At 38.5% G+C, this 19655-nt stretch overlaps 1 protein-coding gene and 1 long non-coding RNA gene across 4 annotated transcripts in view; both read left to right on the forward strand.

Moving 5' to 3' along the window:
* The window catches only part of klc1a (kinesin light chain 1a), a 54860-nt gene extending 47039 nt beyond the window's left edge, over positions 1-7821 (forward strand). For 2 of the 3 annotated variants that reach the window (XM_034675708.1, XM_034675709.1), the window contains exon 14: positions 6233-7821. In XM_034675708.1, the coding sequence (XP_034531599.1) occupies positions 6233-6370 (138 nt within the window). In that variant the 3' untranslated portion in view covers positions 6371-7821. Of the gene's footprint in view, positions 1-1173; positions 4850-6232 lie in introns of those variants that run through there. The other variant, XM_034675710.1, reaches the window with a different exon arrangement.
* Positions 7822-10916: 3095 nt separating this feature from the next.
* Positions 10917-19099, forward strand: LOC117806700. Its single transcript, XR_004629729.1, has 2 exons — positions 10917-11089; positions 13836-19099. It is a non-coding gene; the product is annotated as an uncharacterized LOC117806700 (long non-coding RNA).
* Positions 19100-19655: the final 556 nt, after the last annotated feature.

Genomic DNA, 19655 nt, shown 5'->3' on the forward strand with positions numbered 1-19655 from the left:
AACATTAGAAGCTGCACAAAACGTCTGGCTGCTCTCATAGTCTCCTTCCTGCACCCTCTCTGTGTTTACTGTGGGGTTTGCTAACAAAGCTTCAATGTTCTGACTTGATGTGTGTGTACTAACACTGTTCCAGATGCAGACACAGCGTCTCTGCAGCATCTTTGAACTGTGCAAAAGCTCCCTCTAGTGGCAGACTTATCGAATTACAACAGACTTGATCACTAAACAGAGCGGAGAGTGCATGAAGTTAATAGCTTAGAAACATGCCTCATGAAGAGGGAGTGTTTCTCTCTTTCTGAATCTTTTTTATATACATACATTTTTTTTAATTTAATTTTCATGGATATACATTCATGATAATCAGAGACATAATGGTGAATATAGACACAAATATCCATAGTATAGTCAAAGTTAGACCAGAAAGGAACACTTAGGGTGCTGGTGGAGGCCATCAACAGAAACCTCCCAAAAAACAAAAATAGTTAAAAAGAGTAAGTACAATCTTTATCTGAATCTTTCTGTTGAAAGAGATAAATCCTTCAGTTTACTGTTTTAAACCAGCTGGAGAGTTTTTAAGATTCATTTTAATATCCTGGTTTAACTCTCCCAGCCGTCAAAAGATGTCCAGGGGCTGTATTTTAACCGTGTAGGTGCATTCAGTCAGCTTTGTTTGCTTTTTTTGAAGTCCCACCAGAGGCAGCAGGCAGGAGGTAATAACTCCGTTCTTCTGCAAAGTCAGTCAGAGCGTCTGTGGGCGAGACCCGAGGCCATTTGGACCGCTCTTTGGAAACCGACTGACCTCCTTAGAGCAGCTGAAGTCTGTTTTTTGGAGGGTATCTGTTCTCAGAAACTTAAACAGGCAGAGATCAGGGAAAAGGTCTGATTCTTTTTGTCAATTATCCACTTTTTCAGCATCATTTCGATAGGAAACGATGTTGGGGTGCTTTTGCCAAAGCTGTCAGAGAAGTGCTGTGTCTGATCTGGAAATCCTGCTCAGTAACTTCACTGTGTCAGTCTTTAATTCACTGTTTTCTCTCCTCTTTTTTCTTCTGCTGCTTCTGTCTTCTTCCCTCCTCCTTCAATCTCTCATCTCATCTCACTGTCTTCTTTCTCTCTCTTTCTCTCACTTCTTGTGTTTCCTTCTTCTCTCCTCCTGCTCCGTCTGACCGGCAGGCATAACTCCAGATGCCTTGTAATGATTCTAAAAACTTGTCTTCTGCATGACGGACGCCTCACCTCACCTCACCTCGCCTCAGTCCCTTCAGCTTTGCAGTTTTCTTCAGCTCTGACTCCTCCCCCCTTCTCTTGCTCCTCCACCACTACCAGCTTCTCTGGGTTCTGGTGGGATTCTTCACGGGCCGGGTCGAGCTGCAGCGATTATGTTGCTCTTACAAGGAGTGGGTTGGAGTTAGGATAATGCAGAGATAGCTTGAAATCCAAATTTTGTGTTTATCTGCAGTATGTGGGAGAGGACTGGGGTGACTTTCTCAACAAGGCAACACTGAACTTCTGCTTCTTACCACATTCTTCCCTCTGTCCACTAACATGACTCTGTTCTCTCCCACGTTCTCTCTCTCTCTGTCCCTCTCCAGTGTCTTTAGACCGTACTGTAGACTCCTTTCATATTTAGAAATGATGAGAGGATTGTAAGGGGAGACTGACAGCGTCAACTTAAATCTCTGATTCCTTTCTTAATCTCTCAGCTGTCCTGTGAAGCCTAACTCTGTCCATTTAACCTGGACCCTCAGCTTTAAGGCTGATTTATACTTCTGCGTCTCCCCTACACAGCAGGGGCTGACGCGGACATGAGCACCACATACTTGTGTGTCGTTGTGTCCGTGTCGCCTAGCAACTCTCCGCCGAAACGCCTGAGGGCAGTGTGGTCTCTCTGATAGCCGGTCTCCTCCTTCCGGCCCCGCTACGATCTCCGTTTCCTTTTCCACAGAGATTCAGAGCGTGTTCTGTTAATCTACAGCTGATACATGTTGCTGTTTATCATACAGACATGATTACATGAAGAATAGAGAGGAGGAGATCAAATACACGGACGATAAGCGGGGAAGTGCTGTAAATGCCGGACATACAATGTCGCCATGCCGACCAATCACAGGGCTTGTGGTTCGCGTTGATTCTACAGGTTGTTACATTTTGAAGGAGGTGTACATCATCTACGTGTGTAGGCCTCTGCGTAGGTACGGGAGCTACGCTGTGGACTTGACGCAGAAGTATAAATCAGCCTTTAGACTTCCCTAATCTAACCCCGGCATATAAATATTGAGAAGTCTCTTCTCGAAACCCCAAAATGCTTCTTTATCAGCTTATGACATGTCACTTTGAAGAAGACAGACTCAAGAAGAAGAAACGTAACACCTTAAGTTCGCTTTGTCATGTTTTAACTGATTAGGAAACGTAAAAGAGAAGAAAACACAAGAAAGGAATGTGAAAAAATGGGAATGTAAACATTATAAAGCATGCTGTTAGATCAATATTTCCCTTAGATCCTCTCCAGTTGTTATTTAGACTAAAAAAAGACAACAAATCAATGTAGAATAATACATATAGAGCATCCATACACTTGACCCTTGACCCCAAAGCTTTATAGGGCTGGAAAATACCCTCACTGGATCTTTAACAGGCCGTGATCAACATGACGAGAGACAATAGAGACCGTCAATTATCGAGCATTATGTCTCCATTTTCCTTCTCTATGTATTTTTGCTGGTCTGGCTTATACAGTCGGCTACACTGCTCAACACTGCCCCATGGCCTCCAGTGGTACTGCAAGAAAACATGCAGAAATACAAACATAAGGAATGCTGAGTCCAGGCAGACTGTATGTGAAATGTACAAACTTAAGGCGACATGAAGCGTCAGAGATAAAAGTTTTAAGAGGTGATCTTTTCTCTGAAGTTTGAACGTAAACTTGGTGTCTGACACCCTGAAAAAAGTTGTGAACTGTATCCAGCAACGTGAGTCTTATCACAAGTTGAGTGTATACCTGTGAGAGAGGAAGAAAACTGACTCCCTGATGATGTCGTGCTGAATGAATCAAACAAGAATCCACTCTGCCTCTTACAATCCAAGTCTCCAAGTACCAAATGGTCTGAGTTAGAGCTTCAAACTCCATCCTCCCTCCTCCTCCTCCTCGTCTCTCCTCTCCGTGGAGGTCTCTCTGTGCTCTATAATTCACTCAGTTTAACTTGGCGTTTACATCCAAACTCATTAGTGGTGACTCAAAGCTCATAGTGATGTGACATGCTGTAAATAACATCTCGTAAATAACTCGTCAGCATGATCGAGAGCACCGTTGTGGCTCTGTGGGTTTCTGCTCCTCTTAGAGTTTTAGTCATTAGTTTGTCGCTCTGTGTCATCTGTACGCTCTGATATCAGACTAAACTATGTTTCGATGTCAACAAGAGGACACGTTTGAGGTAACGGGATCCATGCACAATGTTGGTTATGTCCAGGTCTGGAACACGATGGAGGTTGACATTTTGAAATGAATGTCGGGGTTAGGAGGGAGAAGAAGGGAATCTTGTGACCATGCGTAAACATTGTGCATGTGTCCTGTGTACCTTCTGTATATCTCTGTATATAGATGTCTGAATAAACGGGTGGGGGGTGCAGAGGGTTTGCTGTGAACATGTTGCATTTGTTGGAAACGTAGGAATTATAAAACTCTCTTTGTCTCTGTTCTCTGCTCCTGCTAATAATCTTCTGCGTGTCCTGTCCTGTTTGTGCATCTTACAGTTTGTCTTTCTTAACTTCTAATAAAACCTAAACTCTTTGCTCACCTGAACCTGTGCCTGTCGCCTCTTTGTGTGTGTGTTCCCTCTCTTTTCTCTGTGTGCTTTTAGAACTAAGAAACGCTCTGAACATTAACACCTCTTCATTTTCTTACTTAGATTAAAAACTCAAAAAAATCTCTCAGACTAAAGAGAGTCGACCAATAAAGAAGCTGTTCAACACCACACTGTAACAAAACTCCATAAATGCATGATGCACAAAAAACGACATCCCTATACTGCTCTGTCTTTATGATGCATATAAATACAGCTGAAAGCTCCTGTGAGTAGTTTTCAGCTTGATGTGAAACAGACTGAAAATTAAATGAATGTCTCTCTATGACCTAAAAAAAGCAGACAGACTATAACAACGACAGTGGGTATTTCTATATAGTCATTTAAAGGGTTTGAATCCACTAGCAGGGGGGTAGGTCAGACCAAGTGATTAACTGCACACTGATGATGCAGCAATTTCCCTGTCCCATGACAAAGGTTCCCAATGTGTGCTACATTTGACTCTTCACAGACCTTTCTGTCAGGACACACTAATCACACATCAACGAACACTGCTTTGTCCACAGGGGGCGCCAGAATCAACACAAACTGAAACATCCTCACAGGAGCTTTAATGCAGTACTGAAATTAGACATGGAGATCTCCACATCAGCTTCAAGAACATGTGTTTCTGCTTTAGTTTTCATGCAGTGGCGTTACAATTTGTGCAAAAGTTAGAAAATAACTGAAACACAGTCAAAGCATGTATTGATGCTGGAAAAACAAAAGTTGATTATGAATCCAGAGAGAGATCCTCCAGGAGCTCATAGCGTCGGTCAATGACACATTTATTCCCATTCATTCATCCCTTTTATATTGTTTTAAGTCAGTCATTTGTCTCATCGTATTAACATCATCTGAAATAATGAATACAAACACAGACCTTTGTTTGGATAAGCAGGTGAATGAATGTGAGGATATGTTCAATCAGTTTCCACACAGTATTGATACTCTTATCTAATATTTGCTCATCACAGATATTTGTGTTCACATCAGGGTGATGTTGGTAAGTTAAAAAAAAAGGAAAAAAATTCAAGGATGTGATTGAGTTTAAGAAAAGATGAGATGGACTAGAGCAGTGGTTCCAGAACTTCTTTACTTTGAGTTTCTCATACCTCTATTAGAGACCACAAATTGCATTGCTGTGCCAAACTAAACATCAGTTTTGAAGTTCTTTCCAGAAGAAGTTTGGAAAAGATGTGTTTTTATTCATTTTTATTTGCAGACAGTTGTATGAACTATCCAGCAGGTGTGTTTTCATGGCTCTGGTTAATATGTGACAATCTAATTTTGACAACTTCAGAGATGATGACACCTCGTGTAGGAGCGCTGACCCTTGTTTCGGAGCTAATGCACTAGAGAGCAAGATTCTTAATTAGGATAATACATTTTTATTCATAACGTGCTTTACATTCAGAGAAAATCTCAAAGTGCTAATGTCAGAAAAAAACTATCTTGGCCAATACAAGAGACAAGATCAGCTAATTATAAGAGGTTCCTCTTTTGACACACATCAGAAGTTCCTCAGAGCAGCTTTAAAGTGAGCTCTCTGAATAAACAACTGCTCTGTTAGCTTTAATCAGAATATGAAGGAGCTGTAACTCTCAGCTGTAACCACAAGAATCTGAGGGGCTGATGATTGCGTGCCTGTCCCTGGTCAAAGGCTCAGATCTTGTCTCTACCCTTGCAGATGCTACATTAATTAGGACTTGTCAAGAAGGGACAAGTGATGTAGTTTTTGGAACTTAAAGAAATCTGATTTGAAGGTAATTTTGAGCTCATCAGAGCACTGCTCATTTTGAAGGTAGGTCACTTTGATCAAACCACCACCAGATGAAGATGTAATCTGTCCTACAGTTACATGAAGAAGTGAATTCACCTGTCTGTGTGGGTGCACTGGAGGTGTGCAGGGCCTTTATAAAACTAGGTTGTGTGGAAATGAAATGCACAGCTCACTAATCTTAACTTCACAGGTTTGCATTTGAGTGTGCACCTGTGTTCCTGCACTGTGCGCACATGAAACTGCATTATGCGAGTATGCACCTCCGTTTGTTTGTGTGTATCTTAGTGTGTGGCCAGTGTTTGACGACCTGTACCCCTTACCTTCAATAAAATCTGTAGATAGGGCCTGAATTTTGAACAACGCATCCAATCCAAAGGTCTGCAGGTCACTACCAGGTTTCAACTTGAACAACTGGTGGTCTTCCTGAGTCTGTCGTTGTGATTTAAAATCTTCATATTAGATATTTGAACCCCGCAACATGCTGGATTTTGTAATGTTTTTGATAAGGTAATCAACACACTGGTCAAACACTAATGTACATCCACTACACACACTCCTTGTACGTGTGTGTGTTTGTGAATGTGTGTAACGCTGTGACGTCTCTCATCAGGACGGCTCCGGCTCTCTGAAGAGGAGCGGCTCCTTCAGTAAACTGCGAGCGTCGATCCGCCGCAGCAGCGAGAAACTCGTCCGCAAGCTGAAAGGCGGCGGCTCGGCCCAAAACAGCGAGCCCAAAAACCCCGGGTAACTATAGCATCAGACACCTGAACAACCCCCCCTACAGGTGACTCTCTCTTTATGCACTGGAGGACTGGAGGATCGGGCCGGCCCTCCAAACCTCAGCTCGGCGGTTGGTGCACTAACCAAAAACAAAAGAAGGGATTGGCTCTGCTTTTCTGCTGGTGAAGTGGTGAAACTCTAAAGCTGTTTGCACATGAAATGACGGCGGGAGCTTTTACTGACACAAACACATTTCTCCTGTTTTCTCCATCCCATCGATTTTCATTCCTGCTCTCAGACTGCTTCAGTACAGCGTTCAACTCAGCTTTGAATCCTTTGGTTTTCAAACACTGAAAGAAATATCCAGAAAAGAAGAAGTGACTTTTCTTCTACTTTCTGTGATATGGAGAGAAAAATTGAAAGGATAAACAGACAAAAACCTATTGTGTAAGAAAAACTGAATATCTTAACACAAGCCATTTATCTGGATAGAGGAGTGCAGTATTGTAATAATACGAATGTGGGGTGCTGGTTTAACTCAGGGGGTTAAATTGCACACCCCATGTTCAGGGCTACTGTCCTCAAAGGGATAGCCTAGGTTTGATTCCCCCGCTCTTTTATTCTGACTTTTTATAGGAACCAAAAACACAAAATCTATAAAGAATAGTAACCAGTAAAATTAGTATTTCCAGAAAAAAGTGACATATCTTTCAGGAAAGTGGGGCTGTGACAAAAAAAAGTCAGAAATTTGAATTATAAAGTTGAATTATTGAGAGAAAAGGAGATCTATTCCAATGAAAATACTGTGAGCTGTTACAAGAAGATTTTATGATTTTAATTCAAAGTTTTTAAGGTTAAACAAAAACCCAAGCATTGAGATGTTAAACTTACTGATCAGTTTGATGAATGGAAACACCAACAAATGAATGATTTTAGTTTTTGATTCTACAAAAAGGTTTCACTTTTCCTTCCTCAAACGTTTGGTCCTGTACCGGTGCTAATCCTCCTTTTGAAGGACCTTCAAACTTTGACCCGATGAAACAGAAAACCAAAGTTCCTTCTCGCTGTGTGTTGAGCAGTGTGTGTTCAGAAGTGTGTCGATGAAATGGGAAAATGATTCCGTGACGTCACTCTCCTGCAGTGAGGGGTGAAGTTAAAAAAAAGCATCTGCAGTGAAACACAAACTAATGTCTGCTTTTGAAATGCCTTCCTGCTCGTTCCGCCTGTGGAGCTCATTTACTGTTTTGGTTGAAACCACTGATAGTTACATATTTATTGCATTTTGTGGCTTTTGGACTATTTATTTCAACTTGTTTTGAAATATAGTTCAGTTTTACTCGGCTGTGGATTTTATTATCTTCATTTTTCTTTGAGAGTTTTATCCTGGAAAAGCAAACCTGTCTGCATGGCTGTTTGTGTTTAGAGTTTAATGCTGTGATGAATTTTTATTTATGAATAAATTTTTCATTTGAATGTGGACTTGCATGCCTCATCTGTGTGCTCACTGGTTTCCATGTTTCTTTCTGTGCTGCGCTCCTCTTTGGCTCCTTGAAGATGATGGACATGATAATGTCACTTCCTCTGACATCATCATCATGAACATCATCATCATCGTGAGCTGTTGGCTGACAGTAAACTTAAATCACTGCAGAAACGTCCATTTGAACACGTCGGTCAACACCGGGCTTCTCTTAAAGATGTCCCCACATGGTGCACAAACGTTTTAGAGGAACTCTGTAAGTCACGACTCCAAAAGAAGTTAGGGAAAGATAATATTTTTATACTAAAGATACTCGAGATGTGAATGTTTAAAAGAACTGTAATATATTGACAGAAACACAGAATTATCTGGAGAGAATGTGGTATTATTTGGGATAAGTTGTGACCAAAATGAGTTAGAGTAAAGTAAAAAGAGCAACATAAAACTTTCCTTTGACACTAAAACCATTAAATGTGTGCATACAGAGCCAACAAACACCATAAGTTATTATTTATTCTTGCTCTTAAGTTGAATAATAAACATTCTGTAGTAGTACAAAAGTTTCAAATATTGGTCTCTTTCAAAAAATAGACAATGCATATTTGTGATAAACTTTTGCTGGATTCTAATCTAGACTTCCACGTCCTACTTGACTGAGGGAACGATCACGTGACTTGTCAGAATGGACGTTTTCTGCAGTGTTGTCGTTCTGAACTCAAGTTTCCGTTCAGGCATGATTTTTGGTGTTTGCATGAATTTCACTGACATGAAGATATCCGTTTACACCACTTAAGACTCATTAACGAAAATGTTTGTTGTGTATTACTCTTACAAATTGTTGGTACCACTTTCTAATGAAGGTTTTTAGAGTATCAGTTACCCTCTTTATGGGTGCAGAGATTCATGGTAAGAATTAACTAATGCCTCAAAGATAAGTTGTAAGGATTTAATATCAAATTTTGGCCTCCAGACTGAGAGTAGAGAAGTGATACGCTTTAAAGGTGACATATCATGCAAAATTTACTTTTTAATGGTTCTCTACCTGAAATATGTTTCCCTGGCATGTCTACAAACCCCCCGAGAATGAAAAAAATCCATTCTGCCCCTGTTCTGATTTCTCCACCTTTCTGTAAATGTGTGTGAAACCAGCCGTTTCAGACTTCAGTGTTTTTGTTACGTAACAACAATATCCGGTCTGTCACGGAGTCAGAGCTCGGAGCTTGTTCAGCCCATAGACTGTATAAAATAATACTGAATCCCTCCTCTGTTTTTCATTACCTGCACACATGTGTGCTAACAAGGAGCTTAGGAGGGAGGCATGCTAGTTGTAGGCTGTCTTAATAAACACAAAGGTCGGTTTTACTCCCCACGTCTGCAGATTTGAAGATCTAGTGGATGATTTTTATTTATCATGGATAAGTGCTAGCGCTAGTTAGCATAGCTACATAGCTACATGTCGTAGCTGTAGCTGTGTACCAAGACACACGTCGACATACTGACAAATAAAACAACAAGAAACACTAAATCTGTGACCAATCCTTCAAAAAGGTCCCACTCTTTCTGGCAGAGGTCGGTTTTACTCCCCACGTCTGCAGATTTGAAGATCTAGTGGATGATTTTGATTTATCATGGATAAGTGCTAGCGCTAATTAGCATAGCCACATAGCTACATGTTCATAGCTGTAGCTGTAGCTGTAGCTGTAGCTGTAGCTGTGTACCAAGACACACGTCTACATACTGATAAATAAAACAACAAGAAACACTAAATCTGTGACCAATCCTTCAGAAAGGTCCTGCTACAGGCGCCTCTCCGTCAGGATCAGATTCTGGATCAGATTCAGAGGGTTGAAGTAACGTGATCTCTGAGCAGCCGTGTATATTCAGCCAACATGTAAACATTAGATCAACGTGCTGGAGAGCCGAGGCACATCCACTTCCTGAGGGGGCGTGGTCAGAGACAAAACAGAGTGTTCTGAGGAGGACTGAAGAAGAGGGTTTTTCAGGCAGACCAAAATCTGATTTCAAAGTGTTTTTTTGAGCATAAACTTTAAAGACATGTTTTGGGGACCTCTTAGACCAATATATATTGATGAAAAAAGCGTGATATGTCACCTTTAATAACTCACTCACTAGATGTCATATACATATATTACAATACTTCTACTTAAAGCTGCTGTGAGGAACTTTTGTTTTGTATCGATTCTGGCGCCCCCCTGGTGGACAAAGTGATACTTCTTATCTCTTGTCCTATACATGCAAAAGTAGTGTTTTCAAGAAAAACCTCATCCTTTTGTCTTCAACAGTCAACTTTATCAGGCAATGTGATTCTTTTCCATGAGTCAAATAAAGGCTGTTTCTGAAGCAAGATGTCCATCATCTGTTCTGACACCTACCTCCTTCCCCCCCCCCCCCCCCCCCCCAGGGCAGTTTCAGACATTAACAATTACAACAGAGAAGGTATCAGTGTTGCTGCTGATGGTCTTGTTTGTTATTTTCAGTCTGTTTCTCAGCCCGTTCAAAACTCCTCACAGGGCCTTTAATAACAATATTTCTTTTTTGTTTGTTTGTTTGTATGTTTGTTTGTTTGATTGTCCTTATACAACAATTGGGTTTTGTTTCAGATTTTTAGAGGCACTTCTCAGAGGATTGTCAGAATTGAAATGAAGTAAAGAAGCGTTATTTACAGAAGAGGATTAGGGCCACTGACATTTCTTTTTGGAGGTGATGCAAGTAAAAAAGAACATTTTAAAAAGTCGGATATATTTTTAAAAAATTGTGACTTTAAGAATTCTGATTTTAAAGTATGAAGTTAAAAAAAGGTTGATTTATTTATTTTACTGACTTTAGTTTGAAGTGGACTTAATCCTCCTCCGTAGGTATTTGACGTATAGCTGAAAAGAAAAGAAAAATTTGGAGGCAAACTTTTTCACAACTTTCAACATAAATTAAATAAATATACCAGAAAGTGGTACCAAAATGTTTTATGTACTTAACAACATAAACAGGTCATCAGAAAGGTGACATATGAAGCAGTTTTGTGAAACTAACCTGTGTGAAAATACCAGATGTTTTAACCAACCGTGTCCATCAAGCTAATCTCCTCACACCTGACTCTCCATCCCCCTCACCCCTGACCTCTGACCTCTGACCCCCTCACCCCACCACCACCTCCCCCTTGCATGTCACTGCTGTGGGCGCAGCATGAAGCGAGCCAGCTCTCTGGGCGTTCTTAACGTGGCGGACAAGGCTGCGAGTGACCACTACCAAGTAAGGAGGCCGAGTGTCGGGACTAAAAGTATCTGCAGAGAGTCTGTTTGTAACGAATCCTGGTGGTTATTATCAAGTGATGGAAAGGTCAGAGTTCAACCCCTTAGAGAGGCAGTCAGTGTGCTTCTATTAAAGACAAATACACATAAATAAATAGAATATAGTAGAACTGGTATCTTCTATTCTTGCATTGACTGCTAACAGTTGAAGGGAACAACTTTACTGAGTTTTGATGACCGTTTTTTATTAATTAATCATGAGTTATACATTTTTCTAGCTGATGTAAAAAATATCTACAAATCTGGCTTGTTTAGTGTGAGAATTATCTGTAATATATCAATACATAGTAAATATTCTCAGGATTTTGGAGTGTGGGTTTGATTAAAAAAAAATCATTTGTGGGACATATTTGAATTGTTACATTTCATAGTATTAAAAGATAATCCACGAATAAATGGATGATACAAATTAGCATCCAAAATAGAATAAATTGGTACTTGTAAGTCCATACATCATGCAACAAATTCAGCAGTAGATGATGAGTAGATACCAAGATGAATTTTCAATAAACCCCAAATAAATCCTGGCATTCATTGTTAGATAATAATTTGATAATTCATACCCATTATGAACACATTAAGGTCATTTTGGCATTCAATTCAAGAGCTCATCCACCCACCTGGTTCACCAAGAGGATTAAAACAAACAATTGAAGTAGTTTTTGCAGATACTTTCTGACCTGGACGTTTCTTTTCTACCCAACTTTCTAATCTCATAAACCTAGACATGACGCTGGCTCTTCATTTTTAGGTTTTAGACTACATAGCTGCTTTTATCACTAACTGACTCATGATGAGTAACCAAATCAGCGTGACTAACACCAAAATGATTCTGACTCATCAACCCAATAACTAGCAGGGAATATGTTTTAATCTTTGTCTTTAATATGTTGTCAAAGGGAAGTTCACATTGAAGTAAAAAACAACAACACAGCCCACTGACAACTTCATGCACTTAACATCATGTCAGCAGGGCAGGGTGTTGATTTTGTTCCTCATTTTGAGGCTGCTGTCTTTTTAAAGTATCTTTGAAATATGATGAAGAATCTTGTTTCTCTCCTGAGTTAGCTGTTAGCTAAACCTATCAACCGTTTGCTGCTGTGTCTAGCTGCCTGTTGGTGTTGTTGGAACATCCAGAGTATAATTATTAAAGGACTGATTTAACATCAAAGTTAAATACATTTCATTTATAGTCCATGATTGTAGCAGGTGTTGTTGATTTCAAAGTGTCCGGCTGGTTTAATTTTTAAAGTAAGACTGTAAAGTTAAGCAGTTGATGCATGTGATCATATTAAAGTCAGTGAATATATTTTGGTAGCATCCGATTTGAAATGTTTTATTCTTCTCTAAGAAATGACCATTAGCTAAAGCCTCAGTCCCTGTTACCTTTGCTAACTTCCTGTTGATAACGAACCAGGATGAAGTTAGTTTGATATTCACTTTTTTTGCCGTGACAAAGCCTGGATTTGTCATAGTTTGGTGATATATTGGAGAGCATCATTAGTCTTAAATGTCACATTTATAATCCCAAACTGTTATAAATTGAAGTTTGGAAAAGGAGCTTTAAAAGTTAACGGCTGCAAAAACAAACAGAAAAAGGTGAATATCAAATTTCAAACTAACTTCAGCCTGTTTGGACAGAATTGGTTGAAAAGCGTACAAGCAGCCAGCAGAAATATACCTTATTAATTTAATTTTATTTGTTTTTAATTCTATAGTTACAGTTATACATAAACGTGTTCGAATAAGGAGATATGAGTGTGTTTGATGAGAGTAATGCTTTTGTAAATATGATATTTCCAGGTTTTTTCTATTAATAAACCTTATTCCATATTGAATATCCTTCATTTTAGGGCTGTTTTCTGAAAGTACAAAACTGCAACTTTAATTCTGATAAAATATGATTTTTTTAAATATTTTTTTTAAATACTGCTAATATTTTCTGGCATTTTGTGAACCAAAATAAAAAAGATTAAACATATTAAAAAGCCCCAAAATGTAATAAAATACAGGGTGAGTATGTAACATGAGGAAAGGCCTTGTGCTAATGAAACAGCGGTGGAAAAAAGTTTTCAGACTCCCTTCAAATTTTACACAATCTCAAATATTGTCATGAAATATTTGTGGAAATCTATTTTTTGTGTTTTAGGCATTAGGAAGACATAAACAAATACAAATGATATTTCTTTTTGTTTATTGTTTACAAGAAAAACTAACAAAACTCAATTCTTGACAGTTTCTACATGTCAGTTCTCAACATTGTCGGTATCAAAGTCAACAAATAACACAGTGTGTTCAAAACTGAACAAAGAATAAATAAACCTGGCTGTGACTGCACTAAAAGAAATTCCACTTGAAGACTGAAGAGTGATTCTCAATGCAACATTTGGGGTGTCTGAAAACTTTTTTCCACACAGCATCAAGGATGGGCTTGTATCCAGTAGGGATGTAATAAACAAGTTATAAACCGTCCCTTTGCTTGGGAAGAAATGCTCAGTTACTTCCAAGCAACCTTAAGCCGGGCGTGTTAATGTTTGTTAAATATAAACACTGATTTCTTTCTCTTATGTTCATCAAGCTAGAATCCAAATCTTGTCTCTGTTCTTTAAAGATGCTGTTTTTCTGTAAGAGTTAAAGACAGCTGTCCGTTCTTTATTTAACTCTCCTTTTTTCTACATTTTCTCCAGGAACGAAATAATCGTCTGAGAAAGAGTCGCGACCTGAGCGCCAGCCACACTGACCTGGCGCATTGAAGGTTTTTTCCCGCCTGAACCCGAGGTGACGATGAGCAGGAGCAGGAGAATCGACCCTCCTCACTGTAAACTTCTGTGTGTGGACACTTTTAATCTCTACATTATACTCACCGTTCAACCACCAAGTGCTCACTGTACAGGTTCCATGCACTTTTGAAGGTTTGTGCTCTTAGAGGGGGTCAGCTGTGTTTTTAAATCTTTACATATCGAGGAGCAAGAGAATATATGAACATACAGAGACCTGCTGTATGTTTGTGACATGAGTGTGTATATCTTTCCCCTGTATATCTTTTTATATGTGCTTGTACTGTACGTAGGAGTGAGCTAGTGTCAGATCAGTCCTTTATAATATTTAATGCTATGCTACGGCTTAAATGAAGGCAAGTGCAGAGTGGAGTTTGAGTTTTACAAACACGTGTGTGGTGGATGCAGAAATGATCTCATTCAGTTAAGATGTTGGAGGTGAAGACCATTGACTGTATGTAAACATGGAGTGTCTCCATCTCCCCCTATGGCACAAAAGTGAAGCCAAAATACTGCTGCAATGTGGCGACGTATTTCAGAGCCATGGCATAACGATGTATCTTGATCACGCCCACGCTCACTCATGAATTCATGAAGAAGAAGGAAATCAAACCAACTGGATATTTTTGTCAGAGGCTCCAAAAAGTACAGAGACACATAAAGGTAACGTGTGGTGATGAAGTGGGCAACGTTTTGGACAACTTTAGAGGCAACACCTCCAGCAACAGGCAACAAAGTCACTGTATGTGATGAAAGGGTTTTGAATTAAAATAAAGGAAGTCCAAAATAATTTAAATTTTTAAAACAATGATTATTTACGGCTGAATTTCTCTGGCTTTTATTTTGGTATTTAAATAGGAAGGAGAATTGTTATTGGAAAGCATTTAACTTTGAGTTAAGTTTCCATGTAAAGTGTTGGGTGATGTCAGAAGAAGAGATACAGTTTGTCCTCTTAGTGTTTGAAGTTGCACTACTTTAATGAAGTTTCTTGTTTGGGGTAAAACTGTTAATTTTAGAGATAATTGGAGAGCGATTCAGCCAAAGTCTCTTATTTCTCCATATATGAAAGTGTGTGTTATGTTGTGTACAGTTTTCTGCAACGAGGTGTTCCTGCATGTTTGAGGTTTTGTCATGGACACTGATGCCGGATGTGAGATGCTCAAACTGTAGTCCCTGATGCTGGTTATTAGAGAAGGAAAAACTGAGAATCTTCTGACCAGATTATTATTTACTATTTTTGTAGCTTTCGTCTCTCACAATTGCACAAACCAAAACTACGTCTTCACCCACTCATCTTTAACTTAATCAATGAGCCAGTTCTGCATCTGCATTGTTTTAAATCTTCCAACTCTGCCTTCAAACTGTCCAGTGATGACGTCTTTTCATAGGCTGACCTGGACGTTAGCTTAGCTTGGCGTTCACTCAGCAGATTTCCATAAAAGTTCTGAACAAGGCTTTGAGTTTTTGAAAATGACGTCCTCAGGATAGCAAAAAAATGGACTTAATGCTAACTTTTCTGTTTGAAACTTTGAGCAGATTGTGAGACAGTTTATTACCTTTAAATCTGCTTTTATTTATAACCAAGCTTTGAGATTAGAAGCACTGGAAACCTGCTGAGAGAACCAACAAACGCTCTGTGAGACTCGTCCCAAACGTTCCGTCCTGCGTTGGATGAAGATTTTTCTGATGTATGAAGTTTTACGTTTACATTTTGGAGTTTTTGTAAATGATGTTTGATTTGTTTCCGTCCTTTTTGCTGCTCTCTGTATATCTGTCTGTACAAAGCCTTGACATCAGCAGCGCTGACTGATGATGCGACAGAGCGATCATTTATTTGGCACATAAAGACCGAGCGACACACTCAGGTTTCAGGCTTGTAGTTTCACACACTGACTGCAAAGTGTCACCACTCCACACTTTAACTCATTAAAGCCATCTTCATCCTCAGTGGCCTTAGAGACGTTACACAGTTTGTGTTAACTTGTTAGACAAAACTTTACCATGAGAGTAAAGTCGAACAAATCCAACCAAAAACACAAATTATCGATTGTTTTAAGATCGTTATTTTCATGCAAAGATTATTCCTGAGATTTATCTTACAAATGTAAAAAATATATTTTCTATCATAGAAAAAAAAAGGAGTATTCCTCTTAGAGCTAGTTATGAAATACAGATATTATAATAAAAAAACATACTTCTTTACCAATAATCATTTTTTAATTAAACTGGAATAAATGTACTGATCTCAGAAAAATAGGATTTAATCAAAGAATAAAAATGTTTCCACCTTACTGCAGCTGGATGAAACACCAGAAGACAAACAGTGTAAATACTGAAGCATGACTACAAATATGATGTTATGATTTTAAACATTATCTTTCTTTGTGTTAAAATAAAAGTTTTAAAATGGACCTAAGTTTAAAGTTGTTAATGAGATTAATTTAGGTTAAATGAAAGTTTCTATGCATAAATAATATTTTTAAAAGGGAATGTAGTCATTTATCTTTTTTCCTTGTGATAAGCTTGAACTTTTATATTCAACAGGATAACAATCAGAACCAGGGATGATCTGAAGTGACTTCTTTCGTTGTGTAATCTTAAATCTAATTTCTGACTAAATGATGAGTTGAAAGGTCAGAGAGCACTTTGACAAAAAGTCAAACATGAGCACAATTTATCCAACATGACTGAACACGGGATCACAAAGGCTGTTTTCGAAACCGCCGACTATACTAGCAGTACGTACTGATTTGGTCTAAATTCAGTAAGTAGTATGTGAGCAAGAGCAAAATCTGCAGTATACCAAAACTCCCTGGATGTCTACGGATTTGTGAAAATTTCACAGTATGCATCAGACCAGTCTGCCTCACGTACTGTTTCCCATAATGCAAAGCGCTCATTCCGCTTTTTCTTTTCTCTTCTTTTTTGACCGGGCGAACTCAGTTTTTAGGTGCTGTGAAAATGATTTAATAACATATAAACCACTTCTTAACTTTTTAAATCATAAGTGATGCTAAAGAAGCAGTTTCTCTATCAGCTTGATCGTTGTTTACTTCTGCATTCTGAAACCGGAAATCCAGTGATGTCTGATCCAGCATCCTGCAACACAGATCCAACAGAACAGTCAGACTACAGACTAAATTCAAACACAGTATGTAGCAGGCCGTTTCGATAACAGCCGAAGTCTGCGGGTTAACCATGTTGAATTGGTTTGCCAAGTGTGGCTACCATTAGCAGAGCTAGCACCACCAGCTTTGTTTCTCCTGGCAGGCCAATGTCCACGTCTGTCAAAATACCGACAAACCACGCCCTCATATTTGTTTTGGAATGTGCAATGAGCTTAAAATTGATTGTAGTCTCTTTTTTTTTATGTCTTTCTGTCTTGATTCTAATTAATCAACCAACCAAAAAAGAGTTTATATTCAAAAACATTCAAAGAATCATCTCCCAATAAGTGTACACGATATGATCACGAAGCCCTGAGATGATTTGATAACTTAAATAACATTCATGATTGTTCCCTCTGTGCCTGGACTGATTTTTCAAACTCTTGCATGTCTTTTATTTTCTCTCTTCTCTGCATCGCATTGATTTGATCTGCTCTTTGTGGAGTGTGTTGAAGTTGTCCGCTGACTGTTGATCAGTCTGCTCATCAACTTGTTTTGTGCTTTTGAAAAATAAAAATTGTCAGAGGCTCCAAAAAAGTACCGAGGCACATAAAGGTAACGTGTGGTGATGAAGTGGGCAACATTTTGGACAACTTTAGAGGCAACACCTCCAGCAACAGGCAACAAAGTCACTGTATGTGATGAAAGGGTTTTGAATGAACGTACAGGAAGTCCAAAATAATTTAAAATTTAAAAACAATGATTATTTACGGCTGAATTTCTCTGGCTTTTATTTTGGTATTTAAATAGGAAGGAGAATTGTTATTGGAAAGCATTTAACTTTGAGTTAAGTTTCCACTTTATGTGTTGGATGGTGATTTAATGGAGTTAATTCTGATTAAGTTGTCTTAATAAGAGATACAGTTTGTCCTCTTAGTGTTTGAAGTTGCACTACTTTAATGAAGTTTCTTGTTTGGGGTAAAACTGTTAATTTTAGAGATAATTGGAGAGCGATTCAGCCAAAGTCTCTTATTTCTCCATATATGAAAGTGTGTGTTATGTTGTGTACAGTTTTCTGCAACGAGGTGTTCCTGCATGTTTGAGGTTTTGTCATGGACACTGATGCCGGATGTGAGATGCTCAAACTGTAGTCCCTGATGCTGGTTATTAGAGAAGGAAAAACTGAGACTCTTATGACCAGATTGTTGTTTACTATTTTTGTAGGACTTATGATGACGTAAATGTAATATTTTGGATTTATGGAAGTGCAGACAGAGAAGGAGAGACTTTGATTCTTGTTAAATCATTGAAAGTTAAAGTTTCAGAGTTCATCTTTTTGCAGCAGTTTCTATTCTTACATTTAAATATTAGGCTGTTATGGAGCGATGACGTGTTTCCATAAAATGTATAAAACACAAATGTTTACTATAACTTTTCCCTTTTGTTTTTTACAATATGACACCAGTCCCTTTATCACATATCAGGGGAAACTGAAGCAGCATTGATTGAACTTTTCCTCTTGAGCTAATTGAATCTAAGACACATTGTAGTCTTATATTATATAATCAGGGTGGTTGAATGTAATACTGCTGTACATTGGTAGAAATTTGAGGTATTTTTTCTCAATTATTTGACTCAGGTACCTTCTTCAATTGGACAACAGCTCTATTTTACTTTCAACAGAGTCGTTTCACAGATCGGTATCAGTTCTTCTGAAACTTTTATTTTGCAGGTTAATTAATTAAACAAGATTGATTGATGACATTGATTGACAAGATTGATCATCAGGCTCTGCACCCATGCTTTTATTTTGTGTCTTTATATTGCTCTAATGACTTCAAGCTCCCTACAAGGCAGCATTACAGCCCTTCATTAAAAACAACACAAGAGAGAGGAATCCTGGATGAAACTGGCATTTCTGTGATACTACTTGTACTCTGTGACTGCTGCTGTCCCTGACATGTACGCTTTGTTCAACTACACCTCCTCTCTACCTGAGCAATAGTGATGTTTGTCCTGCAAATTATTGTACAGCCTACTTGTATTTGAATAAAATGTCCAAATTCATGCGTTTCTCTCTCTCGCTCTCTTTAGTATTTGATGACTGCTCAGAGGACCTAGTAAGTCTTTCTCCACTCTCCTGGTGTTTATGTCTTCCTTCTTCCTCTTCCTTTACTCTTAGTATCGCACTTTTCTCCTCGGCATTTACTATTGCAACATCTAGTTGTACTTTAAGTAATATTTAAAGTTATTACATACTGTATTCATGACCAATCTTTATGGATATATACATAATAATACAACATACAGCTCAGTTAATCATGTAATAGTATAACAGAAGGGATTTGATGTCATTTTAGATCTACATGTCCACATAATTATGAGATAACAAGAAATTTAAATATGAATTCATCACAAAGACAACATCACAACCTAATTTAACTTTTGCCGATGCACTAAGCGCCTAAACATTTGAATGCCAAACTTTTATTTGGAATAAAGTCTGTTTATATTGTAGCATTTCCACTTTTTAAAAGCATTTTATTTAAAGTAAGTTATAAATCTATACAACACTCTACATAGCAGTTCTTGCCTTGTCACTACGGAAGAGGATTATTATTCT

This window comes from Notolabrus celidotus, chromosome 22 (assembly GCF_009762535.1).
Source record: "Notolabrus celidotus isolate fNotCel1 chromosome 22, fNotCel1.pri, whole genome shotgun sequence".
NCBI lineage: Eukaryota > Metazoa > Chordata > Actinopteri > Labriformes > Labridae > Notolabrus > Notolabrus celidotus.